The 17177-nt window shown below is 55.7% G+C and overlaps 1 protein-coding gene across 2 annotated transcripts in view; it reads right to left on the bottom strand.

Annotated features, from left to right (window-relative positions):
* The window catches only part of WNT6 (Wnt family member 6), a 13429-nt gene extending 3484 nt beyond the window's left edge, over window positions 1-9945 (bottom strand). For both annotated transcript variants that reach the window (XM_040640517.1, XM_040640528.1), the window contains exons 1-2: window positions 9762-9945; window positions 39-259 (exon numbers count right to left, since the gene is read on the bottom strand). In XM_040640517.1, the coding sequence (XP_040496451.1) occupies window positions 39-259; window positions 9762-9841 (301 nt within the window). In that variant the 5' untranslated portion in view covers window positions 9842-9945. The remainder of the gene's footprint in view (window positions 1-38; window positions 260-9761) is intronic.
* Window positions 9946-17177: the final 7232 nt, after the last annotated feature.

Below are 17177 nucleotides of genomic sequence, written 5' to 3' on the forward strand. Positions count from 1 at the left end.
CCCCCCCCCCCCCGCCCCCGTGCTCTGCCCACACTGACCCTGCTGCAGGATGCGCCCGAAGGCCTTGCTGTGGCTGGAGCAGTTCCAGCGACGGAAACGGAACTGGAACTGGCACTCTCGTACCCCAAGCCGGGCGCCCCGGGCTAGCTCCGCCACCACCTCTGGCTCGGCCTGGCACAGCTCAGCCTGCCGCCCTGCCAGCCGCCGGGCTTTTCTGCAGATGCTGGTGGGGTCCATGACCAGGGGGCTGCCCACCGCCCTGGAAAGCAAAGAATGGCAGGTCCCGGGTATGACTTAGAGGGCTTGGGGGGAGGGAGAGGGAGACCAGCCCCGTTCAGCCTTGGGCTAAGAGCTGGCATGCACCTCTGGTCTTACCCACCCCAGCTGAGCTGGAGATTGTCCTGTCTGGTTCTCCTACCATTCCACGTCCCCTTTTAACTAGATTTTAGACTGAAATTGCTATAGGGCAAGGATTCGGTCTTATCCTTCTGTGCACATCTTCATTAATAAATCCTTATAGGAATTTGACTCAAGGTCAAGGCACCTGGCACCAGGTGAGCCAAAAAGGAAACGAGGAACAGATGAACAGGAGGAAGATCAAGAAAACTGTCAGAGTACAAAACAGTATGAATCATAAGGAGATACAAAGAAAAATAAGCAGTATCAAAGAAGGATCTGGTCTTAGTGGACAACAAGCTGGTTTTGGCAGCTGAACAGCCCTGATGCTAGAAAGACAGGGGCAATCCAGGGATACAGAAGGCCACAAGATTTTAGGATGGCTAGGGAAGGGGTCCTAGTGACCTTTTCAGAGCAGCAGGGCAGCAAGCCAAGCCCTGACGTCCCTAGTTGTGACATAACTGGTCTGGGAAGAGGTAACTACTCTTTGGCTCAGTGGTGAAGACCTCATGGGAAGTTCCACACACTTTCAGAAATCCCTCCTATGCCTAGCCTTCATTTCACCTAAGGAGAGAGCTGGTATTAGGTTTCCATATACCAGACCCCCGAAGGTTAAGGTTATTCACACTGGAGTGGAACTGCTTTCATCAGATTGTTCTGACTTGAATGCTTAGCTGGGATCCCTGTGCTTGCTGTAGGAATGAGTGGGTGGAGCTCTTGGACCTGACAGTCATTTGCGATCACACAAAAACCCTTCAGCAGAGGGCAGAGAAAGACTCCCGGGTGGGGAGAAGTCGCACCAGGCAGTAGAAAATGTAGAGGAGAGTGGTAGCTAGGTGCCAAAGGTCAAGGTGGCCTACTTTTCAGTGTAGCTTTGGTGACCATCCGCCCGCCCCCCTGTCCCCATTTGCTCTGCAAGTACAGGCTGCCCAGGCATGTCTGGCCCCACAACAATGAGTTGTAATGGGCTCAAACAGCAGCGAGCGGAATTCAGGTCTTAAGGTAGAACTTCGCAACTCTGCGGAGTGAGTTGCAGGAAGATGTGTAAGCTCAGTCCTTTGAGGTCCCCTACTCTCCACCCCCCACACCAGACCCCACCCTATCAGATCATTGTCAACCTCCCCACCCAAGTAGTCCTGGAGCCAAGATTCTTTTCTTGGTGAAGAGACTTACAGTCCAGACCTTCCTTCCTCCGTGCTTAAGACAGGCTCACCCCTGCATTCCAACCCTGGAAAGGTCCAGCTCCAGCCCCTTCCCAACCCTAGAGAAGTGGTGGATGGAGCAGTGGGAAGAGGGCTATGGGTAGGGTAGGACAGCCCAAGCTGGTTCCCAGGGGCCCAATGACCTTCAAGTGTGGATCAGTCCATATCTATCTATCCCCCCTCCATCCACTTATCCACCTCATTACAACAAGGATTTGAGGCAGCTTTCAGCATGGTATAGGGTCAGTAGATAAGACTATGAGCACCTTGGGAGTTAGAAGTGACATTTTCTTTTGTTTCCCACGGCAGATTTTTAGGTGCTTAATTCATATTTCCCCCAATTTTTATTATGAAAATGTGCATGTTATGAATGATTACTATAATACTACAACGAGCACCATTTACTACATGTTTCTGAATGAATGAATGAGCCATCCAAGGACAGTGTCGTCACTTGAGGCCAGGCCCCTGTCCGGGACTCCTAATTGGCTTCCTCTCTCCCCCCCACACTGGATGCACAGGCAGGCAAGCAGGACTCCCCATGGCTGTCCAGCTCCTTTCCTGCCACCTGGGAGTCTAGGGTTCTGCAAGCTCATCTTCCCCACCCCACCCCCATGCAACTAAGCTCCCTAGTCTTCCCCGCCCCAACCCTGCCCTCTGCTAACTCCCTACTTTCCCAAGGTTGACTGGCCTTATCCTCTCAAGGTTACTCTGACCCCATCCCTCTCCTCTCAGCTCCTCCTACCCTAGGAAAGGAAGAGAGGGTGGGGGTATGCAGCGAGAAAAGCAAAAACCTCCCGACCTTGTCTGCTTGCCAGGGGTTAGAGATAGGAGAGAAATCAGGAGAAGCAGGAAGGGTAGGGCCCTCCAGGAGGTGGGGCCAGCCCTTCACAGGGTTGAGGGGCTGCCCCAGAGTCGTTGCTGGTCTGGGTCTGGCTCCCCAGGCTGGCTGGCTGCCTGGGAACTAGGCTTGTTTACAAGCTGGTCAGGAGGAGGGATGGGCAGGAGTAGCAGCTAGAATCCCAAGGGACCAGCTTGCTCCCTGCCCTGCTGTCCTCGCTCCCATCTCCAAGTCACAGGGAAGAAAACTCCAGAAGAGGATTGGCAGGGGGGCATTGGGCAAAACATCAAGCCTCTTCTGTGCCCTGGTCTCTGCCAACTCTGGGTGAACTGAGCCACTGTGGGCAAGTCATTCTCTCTGGGCTTCAGAAACGTGAGGAGTTAGCATGAGAAGCTCCCTTATCCCCTCTAACATTAACACTTGACTCCACATCAAGAAATAACTCCCCCATCTCCCCTCTTCCTTTACCCTCCTTTCTTCCCTTCTGCTTCCTTAGACAATCAACTCCGCTTTTTTGGCCTTTGAGTCAGCATTGGCCTGGGGTCAGCCCAGGGAAGATGTGCCCATTTGAGAGCATCTGCATGTTTTGGGGGCTGGAACACAGTGGTGGTAGGAAACATATAATATGTAGTGTGTAGGATCCGAGATCCCAATCTAATAGCCATTCCTGGGCATAGAAAAATGAGGCTAGTCCTAAGAGAAATCAGTATGCAGACAAGAAGGGACAAGCCTAGGGTTGGCCATTCGAACTGGCTTGGCCTGTGCCAAGATCTCCCTCCCAGGGACCTTGATTGGTAGAGTCAATAGCCAAGCGAGGTGGCATTAGGGGCCAGCCAGTTCCTCCTGGCAATATCTGTAGCTCTAAGCCCTGGCGGCCCCAGGTTCTGGCCTAACCTACCTTTCCAAGCCCAGATTCAGAGGGTCAAAGGGAATGCCAGAAATCACCTAGTCCTACTCTAACCACCTCACCCCCCTTTATACAGATGAACATCTAAGGAGGGACGTGACTGACACAGGCCATTCAATGGAGGGATCCTTACTGCAAGGAATTTAGATGAATATTTTCTTTTAAAAAAATTTATATTTATTTATTTATTCATTTATTTGAGAGAGAGAGAGAAAGAGGGAGAGAGAGAGAGAAAGCATGAGCAGGGGGAGGGGCAGAGGGAGCTTCATCCCAGGATCCTGGGATCATGACCTGAGCCAAAGGCAGATGCTTAACCGACTGAGCCAGCCAGGGGCCCCTAGGTGAGTATTTTTGAAACCAAAGGGGCTGGAGGGAAATGACCGCATGAGGTATCAGAAGACCTCAGATGGCCTCGCATGCCCTCCTCCACACAGCCCTTCCTAACTTTTAGCAGGGTTGGCTAACTCTGCATTCATCCCAGATTACACCTCTAACTTTCTGGACTCAGAGCCACCCCCTCCCAACCCCTAAGTCATTGAACTCATACCCAGCATGTCTCCAAGCTCACCTCAGATCCCACTTGCCCCAAGGAGCCATCCCGAAGCCCCAGCCCTCACTGACCACCCCCCCCCCGCACCACATCACCTCAGGTGTCGCTCAATTGGGGGCGCTTGTGATCCTGCCAGTGGCATAACTATTTTGTCATGTTTTCTCGTCTTATCTCTCCACTTAGCTTGAAGACACGGTAAAGACAAAGATCTCACGAGGAGACAAAACGTCATCAATAGCACACCTTTGGAGTCTGGCGAGTCTGTGACGGGGCTTTGGATCTGGGCTCTGCCATTTGCTTGTTCTAAGATGTTAGCATGTGCTTGCTTGTGAATTTGGCACTTAATATTTGTTGAATGAATGCGACCTAACCTTCTGAACCTCAGTTTCCACAACTGTAAAATGGGAATAAGGGATACCTGACTGCTTCTCTGGTACACAGGAAAAGGGTCTGTCCGGGGAGCGAGTTCCAGCAAGCGGGTTTTGTCTTCCCGGTCACACCCAGATTCATCTTTTGGGCCTGCCCAGTGAGGGGCAAGCAGTAAGAGCGCAGGCAGAGTTCGTGGGTTCATGAGAACACCCTCTTCACGAACTCTCTGCCTTACTTCTCAGCTTGGATCCCTGTGTTTCCTCTTCCTTTGCCGGCCCTGCCCCTGGACCAGAAGCACCCTCCGGGACCCCTCCCCTTCCCGAGAGCACTCCTGGGTGCATTGTTGAGGGCAAAGTGATCACAGACCCTTTTGATGCCCAGCCACCTCTGAAGGGCCTCATGGCCAGCCCCCTCTATTTCCTCACACTCACCCCCAGGGTCCCTAGTCTGACCCCCACCTCCTAGGAGCCAGCAGAGGGAGCTCTGAGCCCTGGGGCTGTGGGTGGGGGCTGCACGGGGGTGGGGGGAGGTGGGTGGTGGAGAAGGGGCAGAAAAATGTTGCCTGACGGCTGCTGAGGCGGCTGGGCCCGGGCCTGTGCCCGCCCGCCTGTCCTGTCCTGCTCTGTCTAACGCGGTAATTACTGCTCCCCCTCCCCCAGCCCCTACCCCCACCCCAACCACCACATCAAAGCCAGTGATGCCCCAGCTCCATTAACCCCTGCCTCCCCACCGCCCACCAGACACCCCATTCCACCCCTCTCCCACACTGACCCAATTTGGTTCCCTCTGCCCCATCCTGGACACTGCCCTTCCCACCTCCTCACACTGTTCTCCTCATAGCTCTTGGAAGAGGTAGGGGCTCTCCCTTCCCTGATGGCCTTCACCAGTAGAGAGGGCTTCCTATGGGTCAGGGCTGAGGGAGGCAAAGGAGGGGCCACACTGACCATCCACTGGATTCTCTGAGGAGAATCTGTCATGTGCCTCTGCTCTCCCATACTGAGGTGGGGAATACCCATGTGAAGGGGGGGCTGGGGAACAGAAGGGGCCTGTGGAAGGCTCTGTACCCCTTTCCTGACCCCCACCCCTCACTGCACACAGGGATGAGGTACTCAGCAGGAGGTGGACTCCCAGGCCTGGTCCTCACTGCCCGCATCCTGGGTGGCCTTAGGCAAGTCCCCTCCTGTCCCTGGACTTTGCCGGACTTCTAACAACCCTAAGTGAGAAGATTGGCTTAGATGATCTCCAAGTCCTTCCTAGGTCTAATTTCTGGCTTAAATGAAGGGCTTGGAGCTGGAGGAACCAGCTTTGGAGGCCAGGTGGAAAACAGAAGATCCCTCCCAGTGACCTTTCCCTCCCTCAGCTCTGGATCAGGGGAAGCACCCAAGGTCTCACCCCTCCCCCCGGGGCAGGAAGGAGGACACAGGCTAGAGGGCGCTCTGCCCAGGCCCCAGGGACTGGCTGCTGTGTTCCCTAGCGCCTCCTGCTCTGGCTGGCTGGGCGCCCTGCTGCCAGCCTGACCACGGCCTGGCTGCCCGCCCCGCCCTCGCCTCATCCCCTCCACAGCTGCATTTTTCCATCAAAGTACACATTCTGGAATCCCCCTCGCTGGGCCCTGGTGATCAAACCTCCCTCTGACCTCCCCCCCCACCAACTCCTGGCTTCCGATGAGAACGGGGCAGGAGGGGGCTGCCCCCCCATCAGGAAATGTCTCAGTGCCAGGACTCTGGTGGGCTCAGGGCATGCTCTGGGCCGGATCGAGCCAGCCTCCTTTTGCCCCTGCCCTTTTCTGCTCACAGCCCCATTGTCTCCCTCCAGGGGAAGCTGCCAAGACGGGAGGCCTGGAGGGGGGTACTGGATGGCCACCCCACCCCCATTCTCCACCCGACCCTGAGCTTGATGGGGGCCAGCCACCAGACTGCCCACAAAGGGTCAGATAAAGACCGCGATAGAAGAGGGTGGCCAAGCCCAGCCTGGAGTGGGGGCTCTCAGCTGGAAAACCTGGGTGTCAAGAAGATGCCTGGGTCCTTTTCCTGACTCCCTGTGGGGCCAGAGATGAGGCTGTCCTAGGCCTCTGGTTCCTATTTCCTTTCCATGGGGTTGGGGGAAGGCAAGATGAGATGGGGGAAGGGAGTGAGACTGGGTGCTGTTTTGCTTGTAGAACAAGGGGGAGGGTTGGTTTCTTTCACAGAAAATATAAAACAGAAGAAGGAAGGGAGAAGAAGGGAGATTGATTTGGCTATTCTGTGAGAGTGAGTTATTTTCCACATCCACTGATTGAAGGCATAAATAAAGATGGGTCAGACACTGAGAAGGACTTCCTGGGGGAGGGTGGGAGGGGTTCAGAGAGCAGGCTGGAAAGGGCTGGGAGCTGGTGGCCAAGGAGCCACAGACTTTCTCTCTCTGCCTCACTCTCAAAATGGGATCTGTCAGGGCCAGAGCACAGGCTGGATGGCCTGGAGGCAGTGGGCTGGACGAGATGACCTCAAGAGAGCCTGGCCAATGTCCTGGAATCTGGGATTCTGCAATTTACAAAGATATGGTTACAGATGGGAGAGAGACAGACAGAGAGGCCGGAGGCAGAGTTTAGAAAGCATGCATTGCATGGAGGGGGAAGGAGGAGGGGGAAAGAAGGTGGAAGGGAAACGTTTCTGGAACCCAGAGCCAGGTACCTGAGCCTATATCAGGACATGGATCACTCCCATACAGGACCCTCCTTTCCTAATCAGGACAGTCCAGTCACTCAGAGCTCCTGGGGTCCTCTCTGTTCCCAGCCTGGCTGCTACTAGAATGTCAGAGTGGACTGCAGGGGCTGCTGCCTTCCTGTCTACTGCTAGAGCTCTGGCCTGGCTAGCATTCTCTGAGAAGCAGGGAAAAGAGGGCCAGCAAGCAGGTCCTAGACATTAGAGAACAGCCTGGAAGCTCCGGGCCTGATAAAGTTCTAGCTAAACTAAAGCTGGTGTAGGGGGGCAGTGCAGGGGGTGAGGGGTGGGCAAGGAGTGGCAGGAGCCTCAGGCCACCGGGGATGCTGGGTCCAGCCCTCCAGTCCAAGCCAGATCTTGGAGAGCGATGATGGCGTGGGGTGGGGACAAGAGAGTAAGCAAGTAGAGTCAAAGATCCTGAGAAAGGAATCTGGGATCAGACCAAAGGAATGAAGTGTCAGAAACAGACAGAGAAGAGTGAGGGGGCCAGTGCAGGTGGGACAGGCAGGTTCTCTCTGAGAAGCAGCTGAGAGAAGCAGTTGCTGGACACCTTATCACCCCAGCCCCTCACTCTTCACCCAGCTCACCCTGCAGCTGCAGCCATGAAGGCCCCTGTGTTCTCCTACACCTGCCCTCCTCACCTCCTCCCCCACTCCCTGCTTCCCAGCTTCAGGGGCAGTTTCCAAGGGACCAGGCCCCTCTCCCTCTAGCTTGTCACCCACGCAGGAGCACCTCCTGAACAAAGGAACCCCCACAGACACAAGTCTCCGGAAGGTGAATCAACCAATTCAGCAACACTCCACAAAACTTCCCCAGCACCTTTAGCCCCAGGGCCCCAATACAAAGGCTCTGCCTTCCAGGAGCAGAGAGGAAGGACCACAGAGGGGATGGTTGTCAGTAAAATGCAGTAACCGACATAGTTGCCCAATGCGTGGGGTACAGTGGGAGCACACAGAAGGCAAAGGAGGAAAGATAAAGAGACAGTGTTATGGGGGATGTGATATTCTACCTGGAAGGATGAGAATGATTTGGAGAAATGGAAAAGGAGTAGAGGGAGGGGAACGACCATCCGGGAGAGACCCCTGTCTCCATGCCTTGAGAAAGGGCATAATAAGAAAACATGAGTCTGGGAAACAAGACGGAGATCCCTTTAAAAAGTTTTGCTTGGGACTCTGGATTTTAAATTTAAATTAATCCTCTTTTTCACCCCTAAAGACTCTGTCCAGGAGAACCCACAGCATGGAGGAGGGGACTTAACATTTACAGAGCACTCCCAACGTCAGATCATTTTGTAAGTCCTCCCACCTAATCCTCCTATCCGGCCTACCAAACAGGGGGACTGTTTCCCAATTTTACAGTTGAGACGTTGAGGCGCAGGGAGAAGTGACTTATCCAAGGTCACAGACTTAACAAATGGCCGAGATCGGATCTCAGGTCTATTTCAAAACTGATACTATTATTATACTAAGTATGCTACGCCAGGATGGAAGGACGCAAGTCCCCTAGCCGGGACCTCGGTCATCCTCGATTTGCTCCCTCGCTGACACCCCCGAGGGACATCTCTCCCACATCACGAAAGAGGGATCGAAGCCAGCAGCTCCCTGTGTGGGCATCCAGCTCCCTATCTCCCTGGAAGAGAGGGATCTGCCTGCCCCACCCCTCCTTCCAAATCGGGGGTGGGGGAGGAGTGGAGGTAGAGAATCCAGCCAATGATACGGCGCTATGCAAATAGACAAAACCCTGCTTTCTTAGGATTGGCTGATGCATCAGTAATATTGTCCAAGTCCCTCCTCTTTATACACCCAGCTATTCCGGGCGGGTCTTTGCAGCTCTAGAGAGACCGGGAAGGAAAAAAAAAGTCCACGGGATAGAGATCTCTAAGAGGTCCCGACCAGGCACCCACCTTCCTAGTTGCTGTCCATCCCCAAGACTCAAAGATCCCGCGACCTTAGGTCCGTAGGGGTCTGGTCTAGGTTGGGCCAGTTCTGGAGGTCACGTTCCGTTCCCTGGTTGGCCAGGCCTCCCTCCCTTCCACCAGGACCCTTCACGATTCCCAGTACCTCCGAAGCTGTATTTTTTCATTCCTGACCCCCACATCTGGAAGGACCGGGAGCCTGGGTCCCTTTCCTGTCTTTCTACCTCTTCTTTGCTCCGGGAGGAGAATGTAGAGAAAGCCGGGGTCCTGACTCAGTTTCCCTTTACGTTTTTTCCCCGCCACTACTGTCCGCTTTGAAGTAGCACTCAGAGGGAAGCTGGTGGGTTGTTGAGCAAAGTGAGGTGGGGAAGAGGCAGCTGTTTGACCCTCCTTGCCTTTTGGCTTCCCACTTTGTTCCTCTCTTTCCCACAAATCCCGTCCTCCTCCTCTAAATCCAGGGCTCTCCGCATACATTCTTTTCTTCGGATCTCTAACTACAGATCTTTCCCCTGTCTACTCGGTAGCTCTTTCCTACCCACGTGCCAGTTCCTTGAGGACCTGGATTGAGTGCATAACCGGAGGGGGGAAAGGGAGGATGAGGAAGGGTGTGTAGCACAAGGTAGGAGGAAATACAACAGAATGTGCGGATTGGAGGTTTAAGAACGTCTGAGTGGCAGTTTAGAAGTGGCCCAGACGGGGGCCGGCAGGAGAGCGGCACGCACCTCCCCGGCACCTTTCCAGCTGCCCCGGGGCTGGGCTCCGCTCGAAGATAGAGCCCGGAGGCAGCTGGAGCGCGTTTCGGAGCCCCCCAGTCAGTCCCGAAGTCCCCACCCTTAAGCCTCAGGAGCCTCGCGGGGACAGCCAACCCGACGCAGCACTCACCACCACAGTCCACCGACGTGCGCGGGACACAGGAGCAGCAGCAACAGCAACCCGAGGAGGGAGGGCGCGGGCGGCAGCATCGTGAGCGCTCTGCCGCCGGCCGGTGCGGTAGCGAGCGAGGCTGCCGGGCCAGCCCGTGCGCGCGGGGGCGCGGGCTGCAGGGCAAGCGCAGGCTTCAGGGCGAGCGCGGCGACGGCGGCGGCCGGGAGGCGATGGCTCCGGCGGCGGCGGGGGGGCCCATCGCGGGCGAGGAGGGCGCGGCGGAGGCGGAGAGCGGACGGGGCAGCCAGCGCCTGTGTCTCCCGCCGAGCTCGCTCGGGAGAAGAAATCAGAGCCGGGGGCGGGGGTGGGAGGGGAGCGGGGCCCGGGCGGGGGCGGGGGCAGGGGGGCCGTGGGGTGGCAGTTGCGACAGTCAGGCGGCGGGACTCTCGGGAGGGAGCCGTGCGCCCCGGGGCTGCAGGCGCGGAGCTCAGCGGAGGGCGGGTGCGAGGTCCCGGGGCGGGGCCCAAGAGCGCCCGTGGCTGCGGGACCCGCCTGACTCGCCCCTTCCCTTCGCCTCTCGCGGACTGGGAGCCCCCCGCCGCCTCCCAGAGTCGGGGGCAAGGAGGGGCGGAGAAGCAGGGTGGAGAGGAGTAAGGGGGGGGAAGAGGAGCTGGGGAATGGGGGACGGGCTGGAAGGGAGACGTTTGACAGGTTTGTTGACTGTAAAGAGAGAAAACTTCCCAGGAATGAAGGAGTTGGGGGGGGGGCAGTTCGGAGGGAGATGCTGGAGCGGGGGCCGGGAAAGGAAGTCCGCCTCGGGCGCTGGGTGCTCCGGGGAGGGGTGCCGAGCTCGACCGTCGGACGGGCGGACTCCGGAGGGGTCACCCATTGCCGGCCCCGCCTTCGTGCTGCACGCCCCTTTCTCAGCCTTTCCTCGAGGAAAGGAGGAAGCCCTAGGCCTCCACTCTCGCTCCCCAGCCGCCCCGCCTCTTCAAGCCCGCGTTCGGGGGAGGGCTGCGAAGGGGAGATTAGACAGCAAGAGGAACCTCTTGGATGGCCTGCGCTCAAGCGCTCGCACGTGTAAGCGAGCGATAGAGCTGAGGTTGCAGACTTGCAAGAGATTAGGAGGGCAGATCTCTCTGCAGCCAGGCCTCGCGTGTCCGCGGGTAGCCTGCCTCGCGTTCCTTCCCCAACTTGGCCGGGGCCAGAAGGGGTGAAGAGCGAGCTGCAGGTGAGATGGCGTTTATCTGATTCTCTAATGCCACAAAAATGTCTTTGATGCCCCAGCCCCCCCCCCACGGGTGGGGGGGAGATCAAAGGCCCCGTGGGGAGGAGGGACAGCTCCATTCATCACACCAAGCTTACTGGCAGTGGCTGCAGTCACTGCTCCTCCCCTCCACTTGCTTGCCCCAAGGGTGCCGAAGGACAGGTGGTGCAGGACATTCCACAGCAAGGGCCAGTCTCTCCATCAGTGGCATCAACCGTTAAGGGAGTGGGGTGGGGTGGATCTCCCAAGTGGTAGAAACTTCAGGCACCCAGAGGAAAGCTCCTGGTCTTTTGGGGTGGAGATAGCAACTGAATTCTGGGAATGAGGCCACTGCCAAGAGAGAGAAACATCCCTGGTGAGCAGAGAGAAGGCAAGACTGAGTCCCGCCAGAGAGTGGGGACAAGCGAATAGAGATGAAGCTGGCGACTAAGGCGATGTCACCGAAGACCATAGATGCCTAACCCAGGGGACGAGGCCGATCTGGGGTAGCAAGCAAGTGGAGAACAGAAATGGAGAAACATTGCCCTAGGCACGTGGGGAAGCTCCTAGGTTTGCTGTGAGCCCAACCCCACGGCCATGGTGTCCCAGCTGTGTCAGTCTAATCCACTCTACCTGGGACAGAGAATTTTGGTGAGGGGGCTGGAGCACTCTAGAGAAGGGGAAGGGACCCTTGGTGGGTCGCCTAGTGACTGAGGGAGCTAAGGAGGCACATGGGGCCCGAGTGTTGCCCCCTCCCATTTTAACCTTTCATAGCATCCAGCTGCCACCCGTGGCCTCTGCACCTCTTAATTTTGTGCACAGTTACTGTTTCTGCAGGGCAATGCCAACTCTGGACACTGCACTCTCAAAGACATGCCCAACTCAGGCCAGATGGTACTAAACAGGCATCTGGAGAGCTTTAGAGGTTCCTAAAGGCTGCAGGTGGCCAATGACCAGACCCCTGGGAACCACTGCCTGGGTTCTGAGTCCCCTACCCACCCCTACCCCCACCCTGCTACTGTTATTGCAGATTATGAAATGCTCTCCCTATCCTGCATTCTTCTCCGAGGCAAGAATTTTAATGTATTTGTCTTTGTCATCAGGGGACCAGGGCTCTGGGACCGCCCTGCCTCTGCCTGAGGAGGGAGCGCCCCAAATCTAGTCCCTGCTGTCTCCAGACCCCAGCCTCTTTCCATTACCACCCCCTCATGCCCTAGCCCTGCCCCTCGCCTCCCTCTCCTAAGACACAGTCTCTCTGTGGGGTGGATAAAAATGATGTTATTGAAACAACAGAATTGGGAGCAGTGGCAGGGAGCAGGGATCAGCGCAGGAAACTGGGGCGTTTGCCAAGAAGCCTTCTCCCCCGCAGGCGGCCTTTCTGCCCCCACCCCCCACCTTTCCTACAAACACACACAGATCGCCCCACCCCTCCTGCAGCACTCTCCCTGGCCAGATCTTTCGGAATATTTGGCCATCCCCGGATTCCCTAAGCCCTCACCACCACCACCCTCCCCCCAGAGTCCCATTGCAGAATTCATGGGCCCAGCAGAGCCAGCAGAGGCACCAGGGCAGGGGAGGCGTCCTCTGGAGTCGGTGATGGGCAGGCCTTGGCTCTCTGCTCACTCTCTTTTGCCTTCTCTGCACCCCCACCTAGGAGCTGGCTGGCATCTGGGCAGAAACCAGAGCAATGACTTTGGCCCTTATGTATTCCAAATCTTTAGAGAGAGGAGTTCAGATGTTCCTGAGGCTTCGGTCCCTCACTATCACCCTAGAAGGCTTTTCGTGGAGCAGGGCTGGGGGACAGAGACAGAGGTCCACAAAGATCAAGATGCATGTGAGCCCACGGAAACCACAGGACACCCTTGCATCCCCTAGACAATGCTGAGTCACTTTCACCCACAGGTACAGATGGACACACAGATGGGCTGGCTCAGGCTGAGACGCATGCCTGCCTCCCTGGAGATGACAGGCACCCGCCCCACCCCCACCTCACACACACCACCTCTGCACAGACGTGCATGTGAAGGAACGTTCACAGAAGACTGGAACACAGCAGCCCAGAAGGGGGCAGCATGGAGGGGGTGTTGCCACTCTGATCCCCGCTTTGTCCTCTGGGCACTGGGACTCCTCCACCTCTTCCTCTGTTGCTCTGCCTTTAGTTCTGAGAACCTTGTAACTCCACTTTTAGGCCCTCCTGCAAAAGAAAGAGGGGGAAGGAGCACAGGGATGTCTGGCTGCGGGATGGGAGAGGGAGGAGGAGCAGAGGTGGGGACTGGGGAGGGGGGAGAGGCAGCTGGAGAGAGATAACATCGGAGTCGCTGCAGGGGAAAGCAGAGCCCTGTGTGTTGGATCCTCTCTCGCTGTCTTTCCGTGTCTTTTCACGTCTCTCCCATCTCCAGAATTCGGTTTCTATTTGTGTCTGTCTCTAAATCACTTTCCCTGCTTCTTTGTTTCTCAGAATGACTGAAGCTGCAGGAGCCCAGGAATTTGGGCCCATGACCCTTCCCCTCCCAGTAACCTCCCTCTCTCCCTCCCTCTGCACCGCCTTCCCTCCCCCTTCCCCAGCAAGGGGACCTAACTGCCATTCCTTCAGGGTGGTGACTGGGTCTTGAGAATTCCTAAGGGCCCTGGGTCTCTAGGTCCCGGAAGAACAAGGAGAGGAAGGCCTAGCCCTCTAGAGAGATGGAGGGAAGGAGAAAGAAAAAGGGTAATTTTCCTCTCCCTTTTGTACCCATCGCTCCACTCCAGCTTTCCCCAGCCTACCTGAAGTCAGGAGAGTGCGCCTTTCCAGCCAAGGGTGGGAGCTCAAATGCCTGGTTCCCACTTAAGCCCTGTCTGATCACTGCCTTACAAGCCAAGTTTCCTCTGAGACCCCCTCTGGGCCTTTGTCCAAGGGAGCCCCCACCCCAGTTTCCAGTTCCCCACAAGGCCTACCTGCCCCACATCTTCCATACCTCTCAACCCTACCTACTTCCCACATTTCCAATCACCCCATCTGTCAAAGGGAGAAAGAACTGGAAAGGGGTTTTGGGGGGGGGCTCTGAGGAGGGGAAGGGGAGCAGGGGCTGAGAGGGAGGGGCTGCTCACCGGACTGGGCTGGGAACAGCCAGAGAACATTTGTTTCCACTTAGCTCAGCCCCAGTGGCCCCGGGTGGGAGTGGTTGGCCCCAGGAGCCTCTCCAGCCTTCCCAGTCCAGGCCTGGCTCCTGTGTTAGAACCTGGGGGTGGGCAGAAGGACCCTGGCATGGCCTCAGGTGTTCTGGGAGGGACCTCCACCACTTCATTGTTCTCCAGGAAACACCCCCTATCCATACTGCTTCGGCTCCCACCTCCGAGGGAATCAGGGCCTTCAGTCTCTCCTAAGTTCTGTCTCTCCTAATTGTGTCGGTGTCTTCTGTCTCTCCCTGGGCAGCTGTCAGCACATTTTTAATTGAACACCTATTATGTGCCAGGCACCCAGCTACGTAGTGGAGAAACAAGGGTGAGCAAAAGTAGACCTAATCCCTACCCTCGTGGAACTCATGGTCATTAATCATATCATCTTACAAACAAATGGAAAGCCGCAACCTTGACCTGTGTTGTCCAGGAGAAGGGAGGGGCCCGTGAGGCTCTGGCTGGGGGTATTCGCTGAATCAGGGAAGGAGGAGCGGGCTTCTCTGAGGAGCACACGTTCCCTCGGAGATACAAAAATAAGTTGGGGTTAACTGGGAGACACAAGAGAAGGAAGAGCATTTCAAGCCAAGGGAACAGCCTTTGCAAAAGGCCCTCCGGGGTATGGAGAAAGCATGGGGGCACTGAGTCAAGGTTGGCATGGGTTGAAAGAGAGTGAAAAGCAGCCTGGTGGGAGATGAGACTAGAGAGATTTAGGAGGATCAAACCAAGTAAAGCCTTACAGGCATGGAAGGGAAGGTTTTTCTTATTTTAAAAGCAATGGGAACTCTTTAAGACAAATACACTGCAAGAGGGAAGAAAAAGAAATGGGGGGGGGGAACCTCTGGATTAAAGGAGAACTAAAAGACATATAAGAAAACCCCAAAACAGGCAAAGTTGGACTACGGTAGTTAGAGACATGTGGTTGGATGACAAAAACAAGTAGATGCTTCCCCTGAAAGTGAGGATAGGTAGTTCCTCGGGGGTGGGGGATGGAGGCAGTTCTGTTTTGAGGAACAACTGGAATGGGATGGCTGGCAAGGTTCTGTCTCTTTTCATGGCAGTTGGCTTCAAGGGTGTTCAATTGTACATTTGTTCTATGCTCTTTTCTGTATTCATTTTCTTAACAATAAAAGGGTTAAGAAAAAAAAATTCCCTTTGGGCCTGAGCGGGAAGCCACCATAGCGATTTCCCCCGGGGAATGAGTGACATGGTCAGTTGTACATTTGGAAAAGATGACTCTGGCCATGGTGTGAAGGGAAGAGTGCAGGAGAGCCAGAGCGGAAGGAAGCAGGAAGGCCAGCTCGGAGGCTCTGGAGGGGCCCAGGTGAAAAGCCCCCGCAGCCTTGAGCTGGGTGAAGGGCAGCCATGATGGACAGAGTGGACAGTTCTGGTCCCTGTTGAGGAAGCAGGGTCAGGTGGACTTGGGGGAGGCTGGAAATGGGGGCGAGGAAGAGGGAGTTGGCAAAGGGGCCTCTGGGATGTTTCCCTGGCCGAGCAGGATGAATGGTGGTGTGTCCACTCAGCTAAGGAACCAGCATTAGGCAGGGCTGGGTGGGGGGTTTGGGACGTGAATGAAAGATGCTTCTGAGACATTCGCTGTGGGGTGGCAGTTGGATGTTTGGCTCTGGAGCTCGGAGGGGAGGCCGGGCTGAGTCATCGCGGTGTGGGGTGTAATTAAGCCGAGCACAGGGCCAGGATCGCCCAGGAGAGAGTGCGGAGGGAATGGAGGCTCCGTGAGCATTTAATGGCCCGAGGAAGGGTAAGAGGCTTCCCCGAGGAGGAAACCAAGGAGCGCCTTCAGAAGTGTAAGAGGAGAGAGCATTGTGGTTTCACAGAAGCCAAGGAAAGAGAGCACTTGGAGATGAGGGGAGTGGCAATCGTATTAACCATGTGCGAGAGGTGGGTCAGATGGGGAAGAAAATGTGTCCGCATAACACAAGACGAAAACCACTGAATCAGTTCAACCTCAGGCTGATTTGGCCAAAGCACAAATACGACCCACCAACCCACTGTTTTCTTGCTGTCACACCGGCACAGCTTCGCTTACAAAATCAAGTGCATACTCCTTAGCTTGGCATTTCAGGCCCCACCACGGTTTGTCTCTCTGTCCGCTCCCAGCCTCACCTTCTTTTCTGTCTCCACCAGAGCTCCAGGTTCACTGTGGCGCTCCGTCAAGCCCCAAACCCTGGCCTCCCCTCCACGCTCTGCTCACCTGCCTCCCGGCCCCAGCAGGCCCAGCTCTGCCCTTTCTCCAGGTTCCCACACACCCATCGTGGGAGGCAATCTCTCCAATTCTCATTAACTCATAGCGCTTTGAACCTTTCTTATAGGAAGTACAGCATTTAGAGTTGATTTTGTCTGTGTATTTTTCCTCCACTTGCTTATGAGTTTTTTGTTTTGTGTTTGTGTTTGTTTTTGTTTTGTTTGCAGGGCATGAACTATATCTGGCCTGCAGTGGACACTTCATAAACTTGGGTTCTCTGGAACTTGGAAGCTTCAAAGATAGACCGCAGGGCCGGGCAAGGCAGACCCCCCCCCCCACCATGTGGGGTCACCTCCTCACCAAAACCAGGTCTTCTGAACTCAGGTGGGAAACTGGGACCCTCGGGGAGACCAGAGGATTTCTTAACATCCCCTCTCCTGGGGCAAACACACACAGCCCACCCTACAGCCCACCACTAACACCAGGGCACCCGCTCAGGGAGCCTAGCACAGAGTCACAGCACCATCTCCTGGCAAGAGGAGACACTGTCCCTCAAGAGAAAATAAAGTAAGGTCGTTTCCATGGTAAAGAAAAGCAGATTAATAATTAGAGCCAGGAAGAGCACCAACCTGTTCAGTTAACAACAAAAATTTAGAAGGTGTAAGCTCAAAGCTGGGAGAGGTGTGGAGAAACCTTCGCGTATTGCTGGCAGGGCTATCAAGTTGACCGTGTGTTCCAGGAGGCATGACACCAACTGATCATATATACCTTGTGTGATTTCACTTTGGAGTGATACCCAGTGTAAGTTATTTAAGAGAAAAAAAGAAAGAAA

Source organism: Ursus maritimus, unplaced genomic scaffold (assembly GCF_017311325.1).
Source record: "Ursus maritimus isolate PB19 unplaced genomic scaffold, ASM1731132v1 scaffold_1, whole genome shotgun sequence".
In the NCBI taxonomy this organism is placed as follows: Eukaryota; Metazoa; Chordata; class Mammalia; order Carnivora; family Ursidae; genus Ursus; species Ursus maritimus.